At 46.3% G+C, this 18,239-nt stretch overlaps 1 protein-coding gene across 4 annotated transcripts; it reads left to right on the top strand.

Annotated features, from left to right (window-relative positions):
* The first annotated feature begins 314 nt into the window (after positions 1 to 314).
* LOC115197243 (MAGUK p55 subfamily member 3) lies at positions 315 to 18,192 on the top strand. 4 transcript variants are annotated; one of them, XM_029758600.1, is made up of 17 exons: positions 315 to 497; positions 1,061 to 1,141; positions 2,151 to 2,288; positions 2,528 to 2,609; positions 4,377 to 4,462; positions 4,659 to 4,733; positions 7,629 to 7,825; positions 8,568 to 8,632; positions 10,191 to 10,211; positions 11,942 to 11,983; positions 13,262 to 13,327; positions 14,431 to 14,592; positions 14,971 to 15,051; positions 15,187 to 15,280; positions 15,394 to 15,502; positions 15,856 to 15,984; positions 16,219 to 18,192. In XM_029758600.1, the coding sequence occupies exons 1-17, from the start codon at positions 342 to 344 to the stop codon at positions 16,396 to 16,398; spliced, it is 1,764 nt and encodes a 587-aa protein (XP_029614460.1). In that variant the 5' UTR covers positions 315 to 341; the 3' UTR covers positions 16,399 to 18,192. The 4 variants fall into 4 exon arrangements, with proteins under 4 accessions (XP_029614460.1, XP_029614469.1, XP_029614478.1 ...); XM_029758609.1 differs by lacking the exon at positions 11,942 to 11,983; XM_029758618.1 differs by lacking the exon at positions 13,262 to 13,327 and having other exon boundaries at positions 316 to 497.
* Positions 18,193 to 18,239: the final 47 nt, after the last annotated feature.

Below are 18,239 nucleotides of genomic sequence, written 5' to 3'. Positions count from 1 at the left end.
TTGATGTCTTCACTATTATTCTACAATGTAGAAAATAGTAAAAATAAAGAAAAACCCTTGAATGAGTAGGTGTGTCCAAACTTTTGACTGGTACTGTATATATATATATATATATATTTATTTTATCCAGTTGGATAAACACTCCAAACAGCCTACCTGATTGCTAGGAGGTGTCCGCATCGTTGCCTCGTTTGTATCACGTTCCAATTATAAAACTGGGGGGGGGCGGGCAAAATACAAATTCAGAATGTGGGGGAGGCATGTCCCCACCATCCCCAGTCAAAGTTGCGCCTCTGCTGGGTGGCAATGTTGCCAATGTTAATGAAAGTTATGGTACACTTATGTTGTTTAATTTGTGTATGTGTGCGTGTGTGTGTTTGACCTCCCTGACCTCTCCTGTGATTGGCTGCGTGTTGCAGATCCATGAGAAGCTGAGACAGTACGAGCGCCAGAGTCCTACACCTGTCCTCCACAGCGCCGCCTCTTTGGCTGAGGATGTAAGTTCAACAACGCACACAGACATACACACACAAACAAGGAACACACACACACCACACACACTGCCAAAGTGTGAAGCACTCGTCCAGTAGAGTCAGTCTCAGTGTGTTTGCGGAGACAGAGGAGCGGTAGATGCAGGTAGTAAGGTATGGAAATTTATAGGGTTACAGTACGGTAATGTGTTGTGGTCTGAAATTGCTGATTCATCTAAACACTAATGAGACTCTCTCCACATCCTGCTTCTCCTCTCTCTCCTCACGCCAGTTAAGTGGAAAAGTGCTGAGCCGTAGCTCCTGGCTGCTTATTCTCCTGTGTGTATATTTGTGTGTGCAAGCACACTCTGTTTATTGCTGCTTTAGGCAGCAGCCGTGCAACTCTACAGTATATATATCTATATTTGTGGATTCTATTCCAGACTATTACTGCTAACAGTCTGCTACACTTTCAGTATATATCTGCTCCATTTGTCAGTTATATCCCAAGCCCACACTGTTGGACACACAGGTTTATACCAGGTCAGAGGTCATGGTCTGACTGACAGCTCTCTTGTGATTGGCGGCAGGTGGCAGAGGAGCTGCAGAGTGGACCAATGAGTGTTGAGGAGAAGGAACTCCTACAGCTGTTGACGTCCCCCCATCTCAAGGTAAACAAAACACCCAATACACACAGAGAGACCTGGTTATGGAAGGTGGGGTGGCCATTCATGCATCCATTTGTATTGGATCGCTCAATCTATGTCAATCTCTATGTACACTAAGTATACAAAAGTGTTCCTAATGTTTGGTATACTCAGAATCAGTGGTGGAAAAAGTACCCAATTGTCATACTTGAGTAAAAGTAAAGATACCTTAATAGAAAATGACTCAAGTAAAAGTGAAAGTCACCCAGTAAAATACTACTTGAGTAAAAGTCTAAAAGTATTTGGTTTTAAATATACTTAAGTATCAAAAGTAAAAGTACAAGTATAATCATTTCAAATTCCCTATATTAAGCAAAGCAGAAGGCCACATTTTCATTTTTTTAAATGTTCTTTATGGATAGCCAGGGTCACGCTCCAACTCGGACATAATTTACAAACAAAGCATGCGTTTAGTGAGTCCCTGTAACGATGTACGCTGAGAGTCGGGAAGCAAGTTCAGGGAGTGAATACATTTAATAAATAAACAAACATGAACAAAACAAGAAACAGGTACAGAAACAATAACGCCTGGGGACGGAACCAAAGGGAGTGACATAAATAGGGCAGGTAATCAAGGAGGTGATGGAGTCCAGGTGAGTGTCAATAAGTGCTGGTGAGTGTAATAATCAACAGTCTGGGTGACCCAGAAGCCAGAGAGGGAATATACGTGACAGTCCACTAGATCAGAGGCAGTAGGGATGACCAGGGATGTTCTCTTGATAAGTGTGTGAACATTTTCCTGTCCTGCTAAGCGTTCAAACTGTAACAAATACTTTTGGATGTCATGGAAAATGTATGGAGTAAAAAGTACATCATTTTCTTTATGAATGTAGTAAAGTCAAGTACAGATAGCCTAAAAAACGACTTAAGTAGTACTTTAAAATATTTTTTACTTAAGTACTTTACACCACTGCTCAGAATGCAGTTCTGCAATTCTAACATTAATCCTTCTCTCTCTGTCATCTCCCATCAGGCAGTTTTGTCAGTTCATGACATGGTTGCCCAGAAGAACTTTGACCCCGTGTTGCCACCGTTGCCTGACGACTTCGAGGACGAGCTGGAGGAGGAGTCAGTGAAGATTGTCAGACTGGTCAAGAACAAGGAACCACTGGTGAGTCATTGTAACAGAGAGGATGACAGAGAGAAGAGATAAAATTGTAGAGGATGGGAGGATGAGGGGATGATGAGATATAGGGAAGGGGGAAGTGGGACTGGGGCTGTGTTAATTGATTGATTGATTGTGAAGAAAACAAAAGAATACAAGAAAAGAGGAAGGAACAGAAAGAATAGATGGGAAGAATGAGGATACAATCCCGGGAGGAGGAAACGTCCATCTCTCTCTGTTCCCAGGGGGCCACCATCAGACGGGATGAGACCACAGGGTCTGTGATCGTGGCCCGCATCATGAGGGGCGGGGCTGCAGACCGGAGTGGTGAGTGATTCAGTCCCATCCTGTCCCTCTCTGTGTCTGGTCTTAACCCATACTGTCTGACACATCCTGATTCATCATCCCCTTCCTCTGGAACTTGCACAGACAAGACAGGGAGTTTTTGTTGGTCTGTCAAATGAGATCTATGGACTGCTCAGATAATATTGCCAGACATAATATGTCTGAAAGCAAGGCTAACCCGAGACGATGTAACTTAGACAAATAATCAGAAGTCTGGATATAAATGGCCTTCTAGGCAGCAGTATACTGTAGCCTAAAGTATGTCAGTGGACATACATTTAATGGTAACATCCTGTATAGAAACTGCAGCTGGGAGAATCCTCCACTAATGATTCCGAGATGTTGCAGAGATTAAAGCAGCAGCATAGCGAGAGAGAGAGAGACAATGGTAGACAGAGAGACAGACAGACAGACGAGGATCTCCGTCGATATCAGGCTGTTTGAAGCTGTGTTCTGTCTTTCCCCTGAGAGCCAATCATATATCACACATTACACACTCTCTCCAACGAGCTGTCCGCTGCTGTTACCATGGAAATACCATCTGCAGACGTGCGTGTCTTTAATATGTTTGGTGTGTGTTTAGTGTGAGTTTAGTGTGTGTGTGTGTGTGTGTGTGGGGGGGGGGCATCAATAGAAAAGGGGGCATTAACATCTGTCTGTTTCTCTGTACTGTACATTATGTGCCTGTCTGTTTCCTCATAGCATCCCTCTCTCCCTTTCTGCCCTCCCTCCCTCCCTTTTCTTTCTCCCTCTCTTTCTCCCTCTCTGCCCTCCCTCTCTCCCTGTCTCCCTCTCCCTTGCTGCCCTCCCTCCCTCCTCTCTCTGCCCTCCCTCCTTCTCTCCCTTTCTCCCTGTCTCCCTCTGCCCTCCCCCTCTCTCTCTGCCCTCCCTCCCCTTCTCCCTCTCTTTCTCCCTCTCTGCCCTCCCTCTCTCCCTGTCTCCCTCTCCCTTGCTGCCCTCCCTCCCTCCTCTCTCTGCCCTCCCTCCTTCTCTCCCTCTGCCCTCCCCCTCTCTCTCTGCCCTCCCTCCCCTTCTCCCTCTCTGCCCTCCCTCCCCCTCTCCCTGTCTCCCTCTCTGCCCTCCTTCCTTCTCTCCCCGTCTCCCTCTCTGCCCTCCTTCCTTCTCTCCCCGTCTCCCTCTCTGCCCTCCCTCCCTCCCTCTCTCCCCGTCTCCCTCTCTGCCCTCCCTCCCTCTCTGCCCTTCTCCCTCCCTCCCTCTCTGCCCTTCTCCCTCCCTCCTTCTCTCCCTCGCTGCCCTCCCTCCCCTTCTCCCTCTCGCTGCCCTCCCTCCCCTTCTCCCTCTCTGCCCTCCCTCCTTCTCTCCCACTCTCACATTCTCCCTCTGCAGTAATGAGATGAATTGATCCTATCGCTCATCCCTCTTTGTCAGGTTTCACTGTTGTGACTGCAGTAGATCATGACTGAGGAGAGTGATACCACCACTCCCAAGCCCTATTGTCCATATCTCATCCCAGTTAATAGTGGTATGATTGATATAGTACACCTGCTACTGATACAGTGCTGTGCAAGATCTCCTCGATACACGATATGGTGTGCAACACAAATGGCACCCTAATCCCTATACAGTCCACTACTTTGGACCAGATTCTATAGGCCCTGGTCAAAAGGAATGCACTATATAGGGAATAGGGTGCCATTTAGGGAATAGGGTGCCATTTGGAACACAGGCATAGATCTCTACTACAGCTCGCCTGTTGTCTCCCCTCACCACCTCCTCCCCTCCATCCAGGACTGGTCCACGTAGGAGACGAGCTACGGGAGGTCAACGGCATCTCCATCATTCACAAGAGACCTGATGAGATCAGTCAGCTTCTGGTGAGACTAGAGTAGAATACTTGATGTCTTCCTATTATTTTAGACCACTAGCTCCAACAGCACTGTTTTCCTTTGATTTCTGTTGGCAATACATGCAGTATCAACTCTGTTGGGAAGATGCAGGAGTTGAAATGGTGTTCAAATTGTATTTCTGTGACGCTAAACATCCAGCTCCTCTCTGTGTGTTGTCGTTCAGTCCCAGTCTCAGGGCTCCATCACCCTGAAGATAATCCCAGCCGTTAAGGAGGAGGACCGTCTGAAGGAGAGCAAGGTGAGGAACACAACGGTCTGGGCACGCTCAGTACAGACAAACACAGACACAGCTGCTCTGGAATGGAGGAAGGGTCAGAATACAGCCTGGGTTCAGGCTCACACATACAGCAGTAGAGTCGATGGCAGATGAATTAAAACAGTTTGTGCCAACATGCACTGAGATGTGGAGGTGTAATTCGAGACATGTTTCAGACACACTACATGACCAAAAGTATGTGGACACCTGCTCGTCGAACATCTCATTTCAAAATCATGGACATTAATATGGAGTTGGTCCCCCCCCTTTGCCGCTATAACAATCTCCACTCTTCTGGGAAGGCTTTCCACTAGATGTTGGAACATTGCTGCAGGGATTTGCATCCATTCAGCCACAAGAGCAATAGTGAGGTCGGGCACTGATTTTGGGCGATTGGGCCTGGCTTGCAGTCTGAGTTCTAATTCATCCTAAAGGTGTTTGATGAGGTTGAGGTCAGGGCTCTGTGCAGGCCAGGCTCTTCCACACCAATCTTGACAAACCATTTCTGTATTGGACCTTGCTTTTTGCATGGGGCATTGTCATGCTGAAACAGGAAAGGGCCTTCCCCAAACTGTTGCCACAAAATTGGAAGAACAGAATCGTCTAGAATGTAATTGAATGCTGTAGCGTTAAGATTTCCCTAAACTGGAACTAAGGGGCCTAGCCCGAACCATGAAAAATAGCCCAACCATTATTCCTCCTCCACCAAACTTTACAGTTGGCACTATGCATTGGGGCATATACCGTTCTCCTGGCATCCACCAAACCCAGATTCGTCCATCGGGACTGCCAGATGGTGAAGCGCGGTTCATCATTCCAGAGAACGCGTTTCCACTGCTCCAAAGTCCAATGGCGGCAAGTTTTACACCACTCCAGCCGTCGCTTGGCATTGCGCTTGGTGATCTTAGGCTTGTGTGCGGCTGCTTGGCCATGGAAACCCATTTCATGACGCTCCCGACAAATAGTTTTTGTGCTAACATCGCTTCCAGAGGCAGTTTGGAACTCAGTAGTGAGTGTTGCAACCGCGGAGAGACCATTTTTACACGCTACGCGCTTCAGCACTCGGCGGTCCCGTTCTGTGAGCTTGTGTGGCCTACCACTTCGCGGCTGAGCCGTTGTTGCTCCTAGACGTTTCCACTTCAAAATAACAGCACTTACAGTTGGCCGGGGCAGCTCTAGCAGGGCAGAAATTTGACGAACTGACTTGTTGGAAAGGTGGCATCCTATGACGATGCCACATCGAAAGTCACAATGTGAAAGTCACATTGAAAGTCACACTTCAGTAAGGTCATTCTACTACCAATGTTTGTCTATAGAGATTGCATGGCTTTGTGCTTTATTTTATACACCTGTCAGCAATGGGTGTGGCTGAAATAGCCAAATCCACTAATTTGAAGGAGTGTCCACATACTTTTGTATATATAGCAGAGGTGGGACCAAATCATTGTTTTACAAGTCACAAGTAAGTCTCAAGTCTTAGCACTCAAGTCCCAAGTCAAGACAAGCAAGTCCGAGTCAAGTCTCAAGTCAAGTCCTAAACTTTGAGTTTCGAGTCCTAAACAAGTCAATGTGCTCTTCACCAAATGTAATACCACTTCATATTTTTAACAAGAGTAATAGTTAGTATATTACATTTACGCAAATCATGAATGCTTTAAAAAAATATCAATATATTTATTACTTTCCAAATAAACGTTATATTTCCATGGAAATACATGGGTAGCCATGAGAAAGACCCCCCCCCCCCTCTCTCTCTGTGACAGCAGGTAGCGTAGTAGGCTGGGTCGGGTCGTGTGGGGTGGTTGCATAGAAATACATCACCTACAACAGCCTTTGCCGTGTAGAATAGCGAATCGAGTACAGATCTATATATTGCATTTCTATCTGGAAAACTGTGTTAGAATGCGGTGCCTCAGATGAAATAACACGCCGTTCTTCATTATCAATGGAGAAAGCTCAAAACTGCGGAGGACAGCAGAGAGGGGGATGGTGGGATTTGTGTGAAGCACAAACACAATCAGAGGTTCAAGCACTCGCCGTAATCAGCAGGTTAGGAAGAGTACACAGCCATTCTAGGAGGCACTCTGCCACAAATGTGCTCATTTGATATTTTCCAGCTCCAGCGTGGTGGCGAGTCGATCTGCAAGTCTAATCTAGGCAAGCAGTGAGGAGCGCACATAACAATACAGGCTCCAGACATCACAAGCCAGCAAAAAGAAACCCATGAAACAAGTTACACACATTCAAACACAACCTCGTGTGATGGATAGCTGTCGGCTATATTAGCCACGACTTACCGTTCTTTGTGCAGCTTCAAATGTCGAACAAAGTTGGAAATTGTTGCGCCTCCGTCTAACTTTCTTCCCGCATGTTTTGCAAGTTGTAATTCATTTTTTGTTGATACAGCGTCGTCTTTAAATCCGAAAATAATAATTTTGGGTATCCTCATTCCAAGGGCTCCATCTGAATTCCCCCGCCGACGTTCCTCTGCACTGCCACGCACAATTTGATTGGCTGCTGTCCGATTCAAACTGTAATCCGTTAAATGAAGAGTTGATGCGTTGCACACTTTTTTTAATAGCATCATTTTTTATATTTGGGCTTGGGGAGGGTATCAAGTCAGGTCGAGTCATTGGTGTCAAAGTCGAGTTGCAAGTCATCATATTTCTGACTCGAGTCCACACCTCTGATATATAGTGTATGTTGTATGCACATGTTGTTCATGCACACACACAGAAACATACACAGATACTCTGAAATCTATTTACAAAAGCATCACTTTCCCTCTCTCTGGTTTGAGGTGATCTGTCAATTATTTTCTATACATACCTTATGTATTTCTGAGATAGTTTAACAGTTGTGTGTGTGGTCTCTCAGGTCTACATGAGGGCCCTGTTTGACTACATCCCTGCTGATGACAAGGCCACGCCCTGTCAGGAGGCGGGACTTCCCTTCAAGCGAGGTGACATCCTGCAGGTGGTAACCCAGGACGACCCCACCTGGTGGCAGGCCAAACGGGTGGGCGACAGCAACCTCCGTGCTGGACTCATCCCCTCCAAACTCTTCCAGGAGAGGTGAGACTATAGGCAGAGAGGTCCATGGACAGGTGTTAGCTCATAGCTCAGAGAAGAGTCTAAGTACAATATGCCTCTTATGCATATACTGTAGGACTCTTCTATTATGTGCAGTATGTGGACTGAATTGTTTTCAGAACAGTGCAGATATCGTCATAGAGCTGTCTCTATCTGTTCCATATTCATGTGCTCCACTTTCAGGGGTCAAATGTGTTTTTAAATCAAGTATCAGAGCCGCTTGGATCTTAACACATGGATCTAAATATAGGCTGGAATGGGAACACTCCATTATGTCAGTGTCATAATCCCTCAATAGGATTAATATGTAAACGTGTGGGGGTGCTCTGCATTGGGGGTGTAAACACGCCCAAGCCCCAACCCACTGCCTACTCTGTATTCATCTTAGCTAAACAGGGGGGAGTGATACCAGCGGCTGCAGCCTGATTGCGGACACACACACTCAAACACTCACACTGTGTTGGATTAATCATGGTGGCTGAAATACAGAGAGGGGAACCTCAGCCAAGCCATGGGTTTAATCTCTCATACTAGCTTTGCTCCTTTCACTGATAACACATTTGAGGCAGGGGTCAGTATGTGTTATATCTCTCATGGTCTAATCTTCTTTTTCAATCTCTTTGCCTCCCTCCTTCACTGCCTCTTTTCCTCCTATCTATGTTTATCTCTCTGACACTGTCTCCCCCCCCCCCCTCTTTCTGTCCTCCTCTGTACATTTTCTCAGACGGCTGGCTTACCGGATAAAAACGGGCACTCTTCCGAACCCTAAGTCCCCTAAAAATCCTACCTGTAAGTTTCCACAAAAAGGTGCTATCAATAACCTTAAAGGGTTCTTCGGCTGTTCCCATAGGATAACCCTTTGAAGAACCTTTTATGGTTGCAAGTAGAACCCTTTTGGTTCCGGGTAAAACCCTTTTGGGTTCCATGAAGAACCATTTCTACAGAGGGTTCTACATGGAACCCAAAAGGGTTATCCTATAGGGACAGCCAAATAACTCTTTTGGAACCCTTTTTATCTAAGAGTGTACAGATATACAGACACATGTTCGCTGTTGTACCCTATATCAAACTGAAGCTCAAGCATATCCTTTGAAGTATAACGTATTTGTCAGTGATGGTTCATGTTTGTTTTTTATCAGATGTAGATTTCTCCACCAGATAGATGTGTTCATGTTGACGTTTATTTACCCTTTTTTGCTGGTAATTGGTGTCCTCGGGAGTATTAGTATTGACTGTTTATTCTCTGCTGTCATGAGGATGTGTTTTGAAAAGGGACGAGAGAGAGAGGGGGGGAACAAATAGAAAAAAGAGTGAGAGACGGCTTTGGGAGGGGGGAGAAGAGAGGGAGGGATCACAAAGATATGAATTAATCTTTCATGTCTGGTCCATCTGGCCGGTGAGCACAAAGTGTATCTCTATAGTGAGAGAGACTACAACAGACTAGAACCAATTAACAGGATGAGTGTGTAACAATGTCCATTTTGTCCACTCTTGTCTCTCTCCTGCTCTATGTTATGGGGTAATAGTATTGGGTATGTCTGAATAGAAGTGGCCAGGTGAGTGTTTAATGAGAGCGGTGGCGCTTCGTGGTCCATAATCCACAGGCGATCCGATTAGGTCTGAGCCCCAGGGAGACAACAAGAGCTTAGCAATATGTCAGCTAGCCGGCTATACCATGGAGGCCCATGTCTGTATGGACTCTCTCTTCTCTCTCTCTCTCTCTCTCTCTCTCTCTCTCTCTCTCTCTCTCTCTCTCTCTCTCTCTCTCTCTCTCTACCATTCTCTCTCTACCTGTCTACCCCTAGCTCTCTATCTTCTCTCTCGCTCTCTCCCTCTCTCTACCCTTCTCTCTCTACCTGTCTACCTCTCTCTTCTCTCTCTCTTCTCTCTCTCTTCTCTCTCTCTTCTCTCTCTCTCTTCTCTCTCTCTCTCCCTCTCTCTACCATTCTCTCTCTACCTGTCTCTCTACCCCGCTCTCTTTTCTCTCCCTTTCTCTCTCTCTTTCTCTCTTTCTCTCTCTCTTTCTCTCTTTCTCTCTCTCTCTCTCTCTGATTAATTTCCTTGCCATTAGTGAAGCTCCTGAGGTTTCCTTTTTAATGTGGGTCAGAGGCTCGACCCCTCGATGACTGAGACTGAGACAGTTTGTGCATTTTAAAATCTATAATTCCCGTCTCTCTCTCTCACACACGTTTTTCTCTCATTCTCCAACGGCTCACCTGCTAGAAAAGTATATTTTAGAGAATGGAGAGAGGAGATAACACCAATATCCCGTTGCCCGTTGGGGATTTTGTGTAACTGTTTGTCAAAGATTTCTCATCATCCTCCTTTCCCTCACTGCTTACCTCAGATGACCAGGGATGTGACAAAGGTGGGTATACTGGTACAGAGATGTCTGCAATCTTCTCTCTCTTCTCTCTTTCTCTCTCTCTTTGTCTCTCTCCCTCACTCACACATAACCATGATCAGGGAATGAGGGCAGTGTGCCACTAGTTTTATTGCCACTGTCAGTGATTAGACAGGACATTACTGCACATGGACTTGCAGAGAATACTAGTAACCATCCACAATTAGGCATAATCAGATACATGGACATGTGGTGACAGTTTATGTTCTATTACTTATATTTCTCATGACTTCCATTTGACAATTTGAGTTCCGTGTTTTGAAACTCCTTGGTATGACTATGAGAGGACAGTTACTGTCTGCTTGCAGGCTCCTACTAGAAGGTATATTAGTAGAGGCATCAAAGCTCTCAGCCGTCTCTCTTTCTTTTTGTGTGTGTGTGTGTGTGTGTGTGTGTGTGTGTGTGTGTGTGTGTGTGTGTGTGTGTGTGTGTGTGTGTGTGTGTGTGTGTGTGTGTGTGTGTGTGTGTGTGTGTGTGTGTGTGTGTGTGTGTGTGCCTGTGCTGCGGGGGTGGATGAGACCCCCATGGGTCCTGTACTGCTCTGCTTCCAGCTTAAATCCTCCCCCACTATAGGCAGCCTACGAGACCAGAATAGAGATTCACTGCGATTGCAGTGTGTGTGTGTGAGTACGTGCGTGCATTCTAATAACGGACTGGACACACTCCAAAAAATCATACTTTTCAAGATTATTTTAAGCATCTTAACTGAAAAAGTTCTGGTGTGCGCCCCAACCTTCGTAAGGTATTCACTGTCTAAGTCGTGGACCAGCACCTACCCTACCTTATAAGAACATTACGTAAAGCATATTATGGCAATGCTTAAAGAGCCCATACTTTGAGAGCCAGTACCTTATTGTATGTGTGTAATGCTAAGGCAGTCCTGCAGACTGGAAAGCACAGCCAATCACTTAAAGATAGCAATGACCCACCCTCTCCATCATCATCATCAGCTTCTCTCCTTTTGTTCTCTCTTTTCTCCTTCTCCTCTGTAATTCATCTTCTTCTGTCTACTGCAGTTTGCTATCCTCTTCTTCTCCTCACTCCTCTACTGTGTCTTGGCTACCTGTTCTTCTCCTTGCAGAGGATTTCTCATTCTCCCTCTCCCTTCTCTGCTGTCATCTTTTCTACTTGCCCCATTTTTCTCTGTCAGCTATTTTCTAATCAGTATCTCTGAGTTGTGAATCTACCATTGTCAGCACTTTTGTTGCATATCCAGAGTTTCAGAGACATCAGATATTTTTGCTTAGTTAAATATTGAATTCAGCAGTTCTGGAGTTGTAAATTGCAAAGGTTTTTGTATGCTAGCTACCATAGCTTTGTGTCCATTTCACAAAGCCATGTGTGTGGACCAGGGAGACCCAGTTCCCTTTTCCAGTCGACTGCCTCCAGAAGTGGTCGGTGTGTCTGTGTGGTGTCTGTCAAACCTCCCCCATCATGGCTGCCACAGTGGCTGCGGGCTCCGGCTGAGGTCCTGCTGAAACCTCCCTGTCCTGACCTGCTGGCTTAGTGACCTACTCTGCGCCCACCCCTCTGCCCGCCGCCCACCTGCCTGACCCTGCCTATCCTGCTTCGGGGCCCGCAGCCCCCCCCCCTCCCCTCTGTACCCCCCCTCCCCACCCCTCTGATCCTTCCTCGAGGTTACTTACCCTCCGTTCACCCCCGCCCCCCTCTTCTCCCTGCTTGCCTCCCTACAGAGGACTGTGATTGTGAGGGCTATTTCAATGGACAGTACATAGGTGAGAGCCTGCACGTCTTCCTCCTTCTGCCACATTTACCTCTTTCGCTGTCTGATGTCTATGTGTCCTCCAGGACCTTGCTGTGTGCTGCTGGCTAACTGAAATGCCGCTTTGGGTTGGGGAATGTATGGATGTCCTGAGGGTGAGACTGGCTGGAGTTGGGGTGTCTGTGTGGGAAGTGATGGAGAAGGGAGGTGAGAGGTGGAGAGAGAGGTGGTGGGGAGAGACAATGCTGAGAGGAGACGGAACTGATCCCAGTTCATTTGATAGGGAAGACTAGTATTGAAGGAGAGAGTGTGCGTTCCAGCACCAGATCTTCCAGCTTAATATGAAAGAGGGAGGGCGAAAGAGGGGAGTTTAGTTTCTCATTCCTTCAGGTGTCGTTAACAAATCAGTCTCATTACATAATTAGTGTAATGAGAAGAGTGCTGAAGTGGGTGTGATAGAGAGCGAGTACCGGACTAGAAACAGTTTTATCTCCAGTAGATATTGAGACATGGCTGCTATGTGTCTCTGTCAGAGTATTAACAAGTCTTAGGCTCATTATCAGTTCCCCAGACACCAGAGTAGCAGTCATTTCAGAGCATTCAAAAATGTTACTACTTGCTAATGAGCGTTATCAATTGGATTTAACCCTCAAGCTACCGACCTTGGTAAATATAGTTTGCATCCAGACTGAAATTGCATTGGCACGACAGTATAACGCTTTTCCCGTAATCCTCAGCCCCCTGCTACCCTCCCACTGGCCTCCCCTCCTTCCACTGTCCTCCCCTCGCCTCCTTCACCCCTACATGACCTTGAGGCCCCTCCCCTTCCCCCATACCCCAGAAACTGTTGGAATGGAAAGCAGAGCACACGGAGTGATCTGAACACAGCTGACAGTCAAACACTGCCCTCCCATGGCAATAAGACCAACTGTATTATTCTACACCTCATTTTGGGTGGCAGTTATCAATGTAATCATGTTTGTTTACCTTCGTAATGACACAGAATACTGACATCAACCAATCAGGTTACTCCTTATATATGGAGATTAAACTCAGTACCCTTGCCTTGCCCCAAACTAAAGCAGTGTTTGGATCCCCCTGAGACTCCCCTCTTGCCTCTGCCTCTGCTGCTATGGCTGATGCACCCCTCCTACCCTCACCCCCACGAGGGCCCTGCTGCGTTGGACGCATTGCACACTCAACCAACCAGGCACGTTTTGCTGCTTGTTTCACCCTGTGTGGAGACTGAGGCGCGAGGCTGGGTTGTATGATGCTCTAATGCCAGTTATAGTCTCTCCTAAGTGTAAAGCAGTGGCGCCCTCCTGCGGCCAGGTGTTTTCCTGGGGATTTTATTCAGGTACTGTTACCGGCTTGTTCCCTCAGGTATTCCCACTGTCCGCAGGCAGGGGGGATGGGCACCCTTGGGCCTGGAGAGAATATGTGTGCAGGTCTGCGTGCGTGTGTGTGTGTGTGTGTGTGTGTGTGTGTGTGTGTGTGTGTGTGTGTGTGTGTGTGTGTGTGTGTGTGTGTGTGTGTGTGTGTGTGTGTGTGTGTGTGTGTGTGTGTGTGTGTGTGTGTGTGTGTGTGTGTCACTCCCACTACACTGTGGTCTCCAGAGTCAGGCTGTCCTATCCCTCCTGGTCCACTCCTGTAGCTCTCTGTCAAGCAGCATGTCTCCGTTGTACTGTATACTCTTACATGTGTTACAAACCAGACCATTGTCCTTCCATGGCAAGAAGCGCTCTCCTTTAGCTTTACTGTAGCATTATTAGTTGTTCGTTGAGTGAAGCCAAGTCTCCTTTAAAAAGAGAAAGGAGAGGCATGAGCTTGATAGTGATAACAGAAGAGTGTTTGCTTCACTCTCAGTCCCAGAGCTTATTTCTCACTGTCAAAGTGGAGCTGTCAACCCCCTTGTCAGATATTAGCTGCATGTGATTGATATTTGTTGGACACACGCTTGTAAATGAGCAGATTCAGTCAATATCTCGCAATGCCGCTGGCAGCCCATTTACCTTAGAGATAAGCACGGGACAGGCTGTCAAACCTGTAGTGTCACTCACTGATTAATGACGGATCACAGCTTACCACTCGTATTTTAATGGTCTCACGGTTCACTGGGGTTTTAATGCATGATGATCAAGGGTTGCACTTTCTTTGTTATTTGATAACCAACAAGTAATAATAATGTTAGGGTTACGTTGGGGTTTGATTTGCATGATGTCCTGATATGACGGGACACTGGTATTGTGCATTTAAAATGTTTGTCAACGACACTAATTGCCAAGTGAGAACAATGACAGGCTCTATCTAAAATGCCTCCGAGAATACAGTTAATTATGTAGAAAGAGCATGTGTTAGACAGTGTATCAAATCACTTGATGATCATATCTGACCTTTTGACCCTGTGCCTCCCTGCCTCACTTTGCTCTCCCTGCTCCTTAACCTGCCTGTCCTGCGTAGCGGGTCTGAGGAGGAGTTTCCGTCTGAGCCGAAAGGACCGGTCAGGATCCCTCGGAGGAGGGGCCACCTCCGACCCCACCGACCCAGACTTTGCCACCTACGAGGAGGTGACTCGCTACCAGCACCGGCCCAACGAGAGACCCCGCCTGGTGGTTCTGATCGGTAAGACAACAGCTTCAGGATGACCATGGCAGTGTGGAGTCATTCTACTTTGATGATACTGCCTTCTAGTGGCCAATACTACAAACAGCAACTTCCTCCCGTTGTGTGGTCGTCTTGTGAGAACCAGCCCGATCTCGCAACACATATTCTCTTTCACTTTAGCAGTGCACAACAAATGGCACGTCCAGTAACTAATCAGTGGACTTAACGTGATGTTGATGCAGATTTTCTTCAGCAAATACTGATTATTTGTCCCTGATAGTTCTGTTTAAATAACTCTGTGTCACTCCCTCTCTCTGCTATCGCTTTCTTTCTTTCTTTCTTTCTTTCTTTCTTTCTTTCTTTGCCTCTCATTCTCTCTCTCTCACTCACACAAAGGCTCCCTTGGAGCTCGTATCAATGAGCTGAAACAGAAGGTGATAGCAGAGAACCCACACCGCTATGCTGTGGCCGTACCGCGTGAGTTACACCTTCTAAACCTCACCCTTTTCTTTCTACACTGACGGCGACACCCTCTAACACCCTAGTGAAGAACTGCTACACCAGTAAAACAATCCCAGCTTTCTCGATTTATCCTATCACTTGTGTCTCCAGATACCACTAGGCCCAAGAAGCCTCACGAGAAAGAGGGGGTGGAATACCACTTTGTCACCAAACAGGCGTTTGACACAGACGCTCTGAGCAACAAGTGAGTTCTCTTTGATACTATATGGCTGATCTGTAGGGCCATACTGTCCCTGTCTCTATAGTACTCTGCTTTGTTTTGTCTGTTTCGTGCTTAGCTGTGTCCTCTGTGTCCAGGTTCATAGAGCATGGGGAGTACAAGGAGAACCAGTATGGTACCAGTATAGAGGCTATCCGCTCTGTACAGGCCAAGAACAAGATGTGCCTAGTGGACGTGCAGCCAGAGGTAGGGCCAAGGCACATCCTCTGCAGTGAAGCATATCCCATTCTGTCATAATGCACTGTACAATATAACCACGGCTATCACATGCAGTCTGTGTCACAGCCTATTCTATGACGGCCCCTGACGTTTCTCCTGTGGTCTCTTGGTGAGAGTACTTTCTGTTTCAGTCAGGCTGGCTGCCATATTCGCTTGTGTCACAGTTATCCGTAGCATCTCTGACATCTCAAGACGACATTTCTCTGATAGTATCTGTTCTCTAAACCCTGTGTACTCTGTGTGACAACCAAAGCAGACTGTGTGATATTGTATCAGACTGTGAGTGTGAAATTGCATCTGACTGTGTCCTGGCCCCTTAGGCTCTGAAGACACTGCGGACATCTGAGTTCAAGCCCTATGTCATCTTCGTCAAGCCGCGCGTCCCGGAGAGCAGACGCCGTCGTAGTGCTGCCACCTCACCAGCAGGGGGAGATCATGGGCGAGTGACGGTGAGACCTACTGTCTCTTTTTATTATAGTGAGCTGAGTCTGAAATGTGCTCATATGAATGTATCAATGAGTTATTTCACCTTTTTTTCTGTTACTCAATCTTTTATTTTGCATGGCATGCTTTCTCCTTTCCTAATTTCTCCTCTCCTTAATCTGATATCACCTTTATAGCCTTCCTCACTCTTATGCTTCCTCATTTTTATGTCTGTTTGTCCGTCCATCCATACCGGTCAGGATGAGGACCTGCTGGAAATGCGTCAGTCAGCCCAGCAGATGGACCAGCAGTACGGCCACCTGGTCGACCGGGTCCTAATCAAGGAGGACTCAGCCAGCGCCTGCACAGAACTTCGAGGCATTCTGGAGCGGCTGGAGCGTGAGACCTTCTGGGTGCCCCTCTGCTGGGTGCGGACCTAACCCCCCTCTCCCCAACCACCACCCTCCAGAGGGGGGATCACAGCCCCCCAGCCCTTCCTCTAGCAGGACCCCTACCCTACCCCATCCCTTTTCTGATCTCCTGGACCCCTTGGCTCCATTGGCCAGCCTGTAGGGTGTGGAAGATACTGCCCCAAACCCTGGCCTGATATCTGATGCTAGGCCAGCCACACACTGGCACTAGGGGAGACGGGCATGCGGCAAAACCCTTTGGAACATTTCCAACAATCCATTGTTCAAATTCATGTTTTTAATATATTTATTCAAGTCGTTTTTTTATTATTTATGTCAGTCAGTCAGACAGACAGACAGACAAACATAGACATCTTTATTGTGGATCCATGTGGAATGCCATCTGTAGCTTCCTTTGGCCCGCAGTGTCTAGTACTTGAGGTGCCCCTTAATATAATAATATATGTCATTTAACACGCGCTTTTATCCAAAGCGACTTAGTCAAAAAACTTGTACAGGAGTCCTGCAGGAAATCCTACACAATTTCTTCACAAAGACATGACTGTTTTGTAAGGTTTCCTCACCTATTTCCGTTGCTCGTTGATACAATGCATTCTGAGTGAGGCCTAGCCATTGTTATGTTGTTGAAATGTTATCCAAAAGCCAATCCACCTGCTTCCATTATACCTGGAGAATGAGTAGAAATGCATACATAGTACTATTAACCAACACACTCTGTCAATAGTACAGTAGGATAGATGTAATGATACAAAAATAAATATATTATTTTATAATGCTTTATTTTATCAATTATTTTATGATTTGGACGCGTTTTAAGGACGCGTACGACAACTTAATTATTTAAATCGCAGATGTAAATATTCTACATGCAAATCCTACCGTGCCAACGAACGATCTCGTAGCACTTCAATGCAACCTGTTGAACTTTGACCCTAAGTGTCTAATCCTCAGTGTGAATTACTTCAGTTCTGGGACTCTGGATGTGTGGATGTCATGTACACATACACACAAGTGCACTAAAACATGCTATGCTCCTTTTTGTGTACATAGGAATGCACTTTGTATAGCGGACATCAGTCACGTTTAAGACGCAGGTGCAGTGTGGGTAATAGGGTTTTGAGGAGGGGGGTGTTCTATGGTCCATCTTGATAATCAGGGTCCTTGTTAAATTGTTCTGTGTGAGTTTTTATCTACAGGCGAGGACACTGGGATTAGTGGGATATGGACACCTCCAAGTGTGACTGTGGGTTCAAGCCGTCATTATAAATGCACACAGATGTGACGTGTTTCTTTGACGTCATCTTGGCGTTTACAGAGACAATGTTAAAAGCCATTTCAAGGTTACAAGGTAATACACAAGAAAAACCAATGACTCACGCTAGTCAAACTGTTACTTGACTAGAGCAATCAGAAACGTTTGAAACTCCACCTGTTCTGTCTGTATATTGGCTCTGTCGTTCTGACCTACTGGTGATCTTTTACTAGAGGCATCAAAGCTCTGTAGTCTCTCTCTCTTTGTGTGTGGGTATGGGTATGGACTTCAAGTCTTGTTTCATTGTGGAGAACTGAAACTATCAACGGGAGCTTCCAGATCCTCCTTTCTCATCCTGTTCTCTTTTTAACATGCAATGTGTTCTTGATCTTTTACTGTGCTATGTAAACCAAGAAACCCAGAATGTTGACTTTGTAACGTGACATGTATAAAGTGCCATTGTAAAACCAGATGGACCAAGTGTTACTTTGTGTATGTTTTGTTATAGTCAAACCCTACCAATTTTGAATTGGATAAACCTATTATTTTGAGTTGGACTAAATTGTTATTTTGAGTTGGGTTAGGGTTCTAACCACAC

The sequence above is a fragment of the Salmo trutta genome, chromosome 1 (genome assembly GCF_901001165.1).
Source record: "Salmo trutta chromosome 1, fSalTru1.1, whole genome shotgun sequence".
Taxonomy (NCBI): domain Eukaryota; kingdom Metazoa; phylum Chordata; class Actinopteri; order Salmoniformes; family Salmonidae; genus Salmo; species Salmo trutta.
This window is presented reverse-complemented; position numbering and strand designations above follow the sequence as displayed.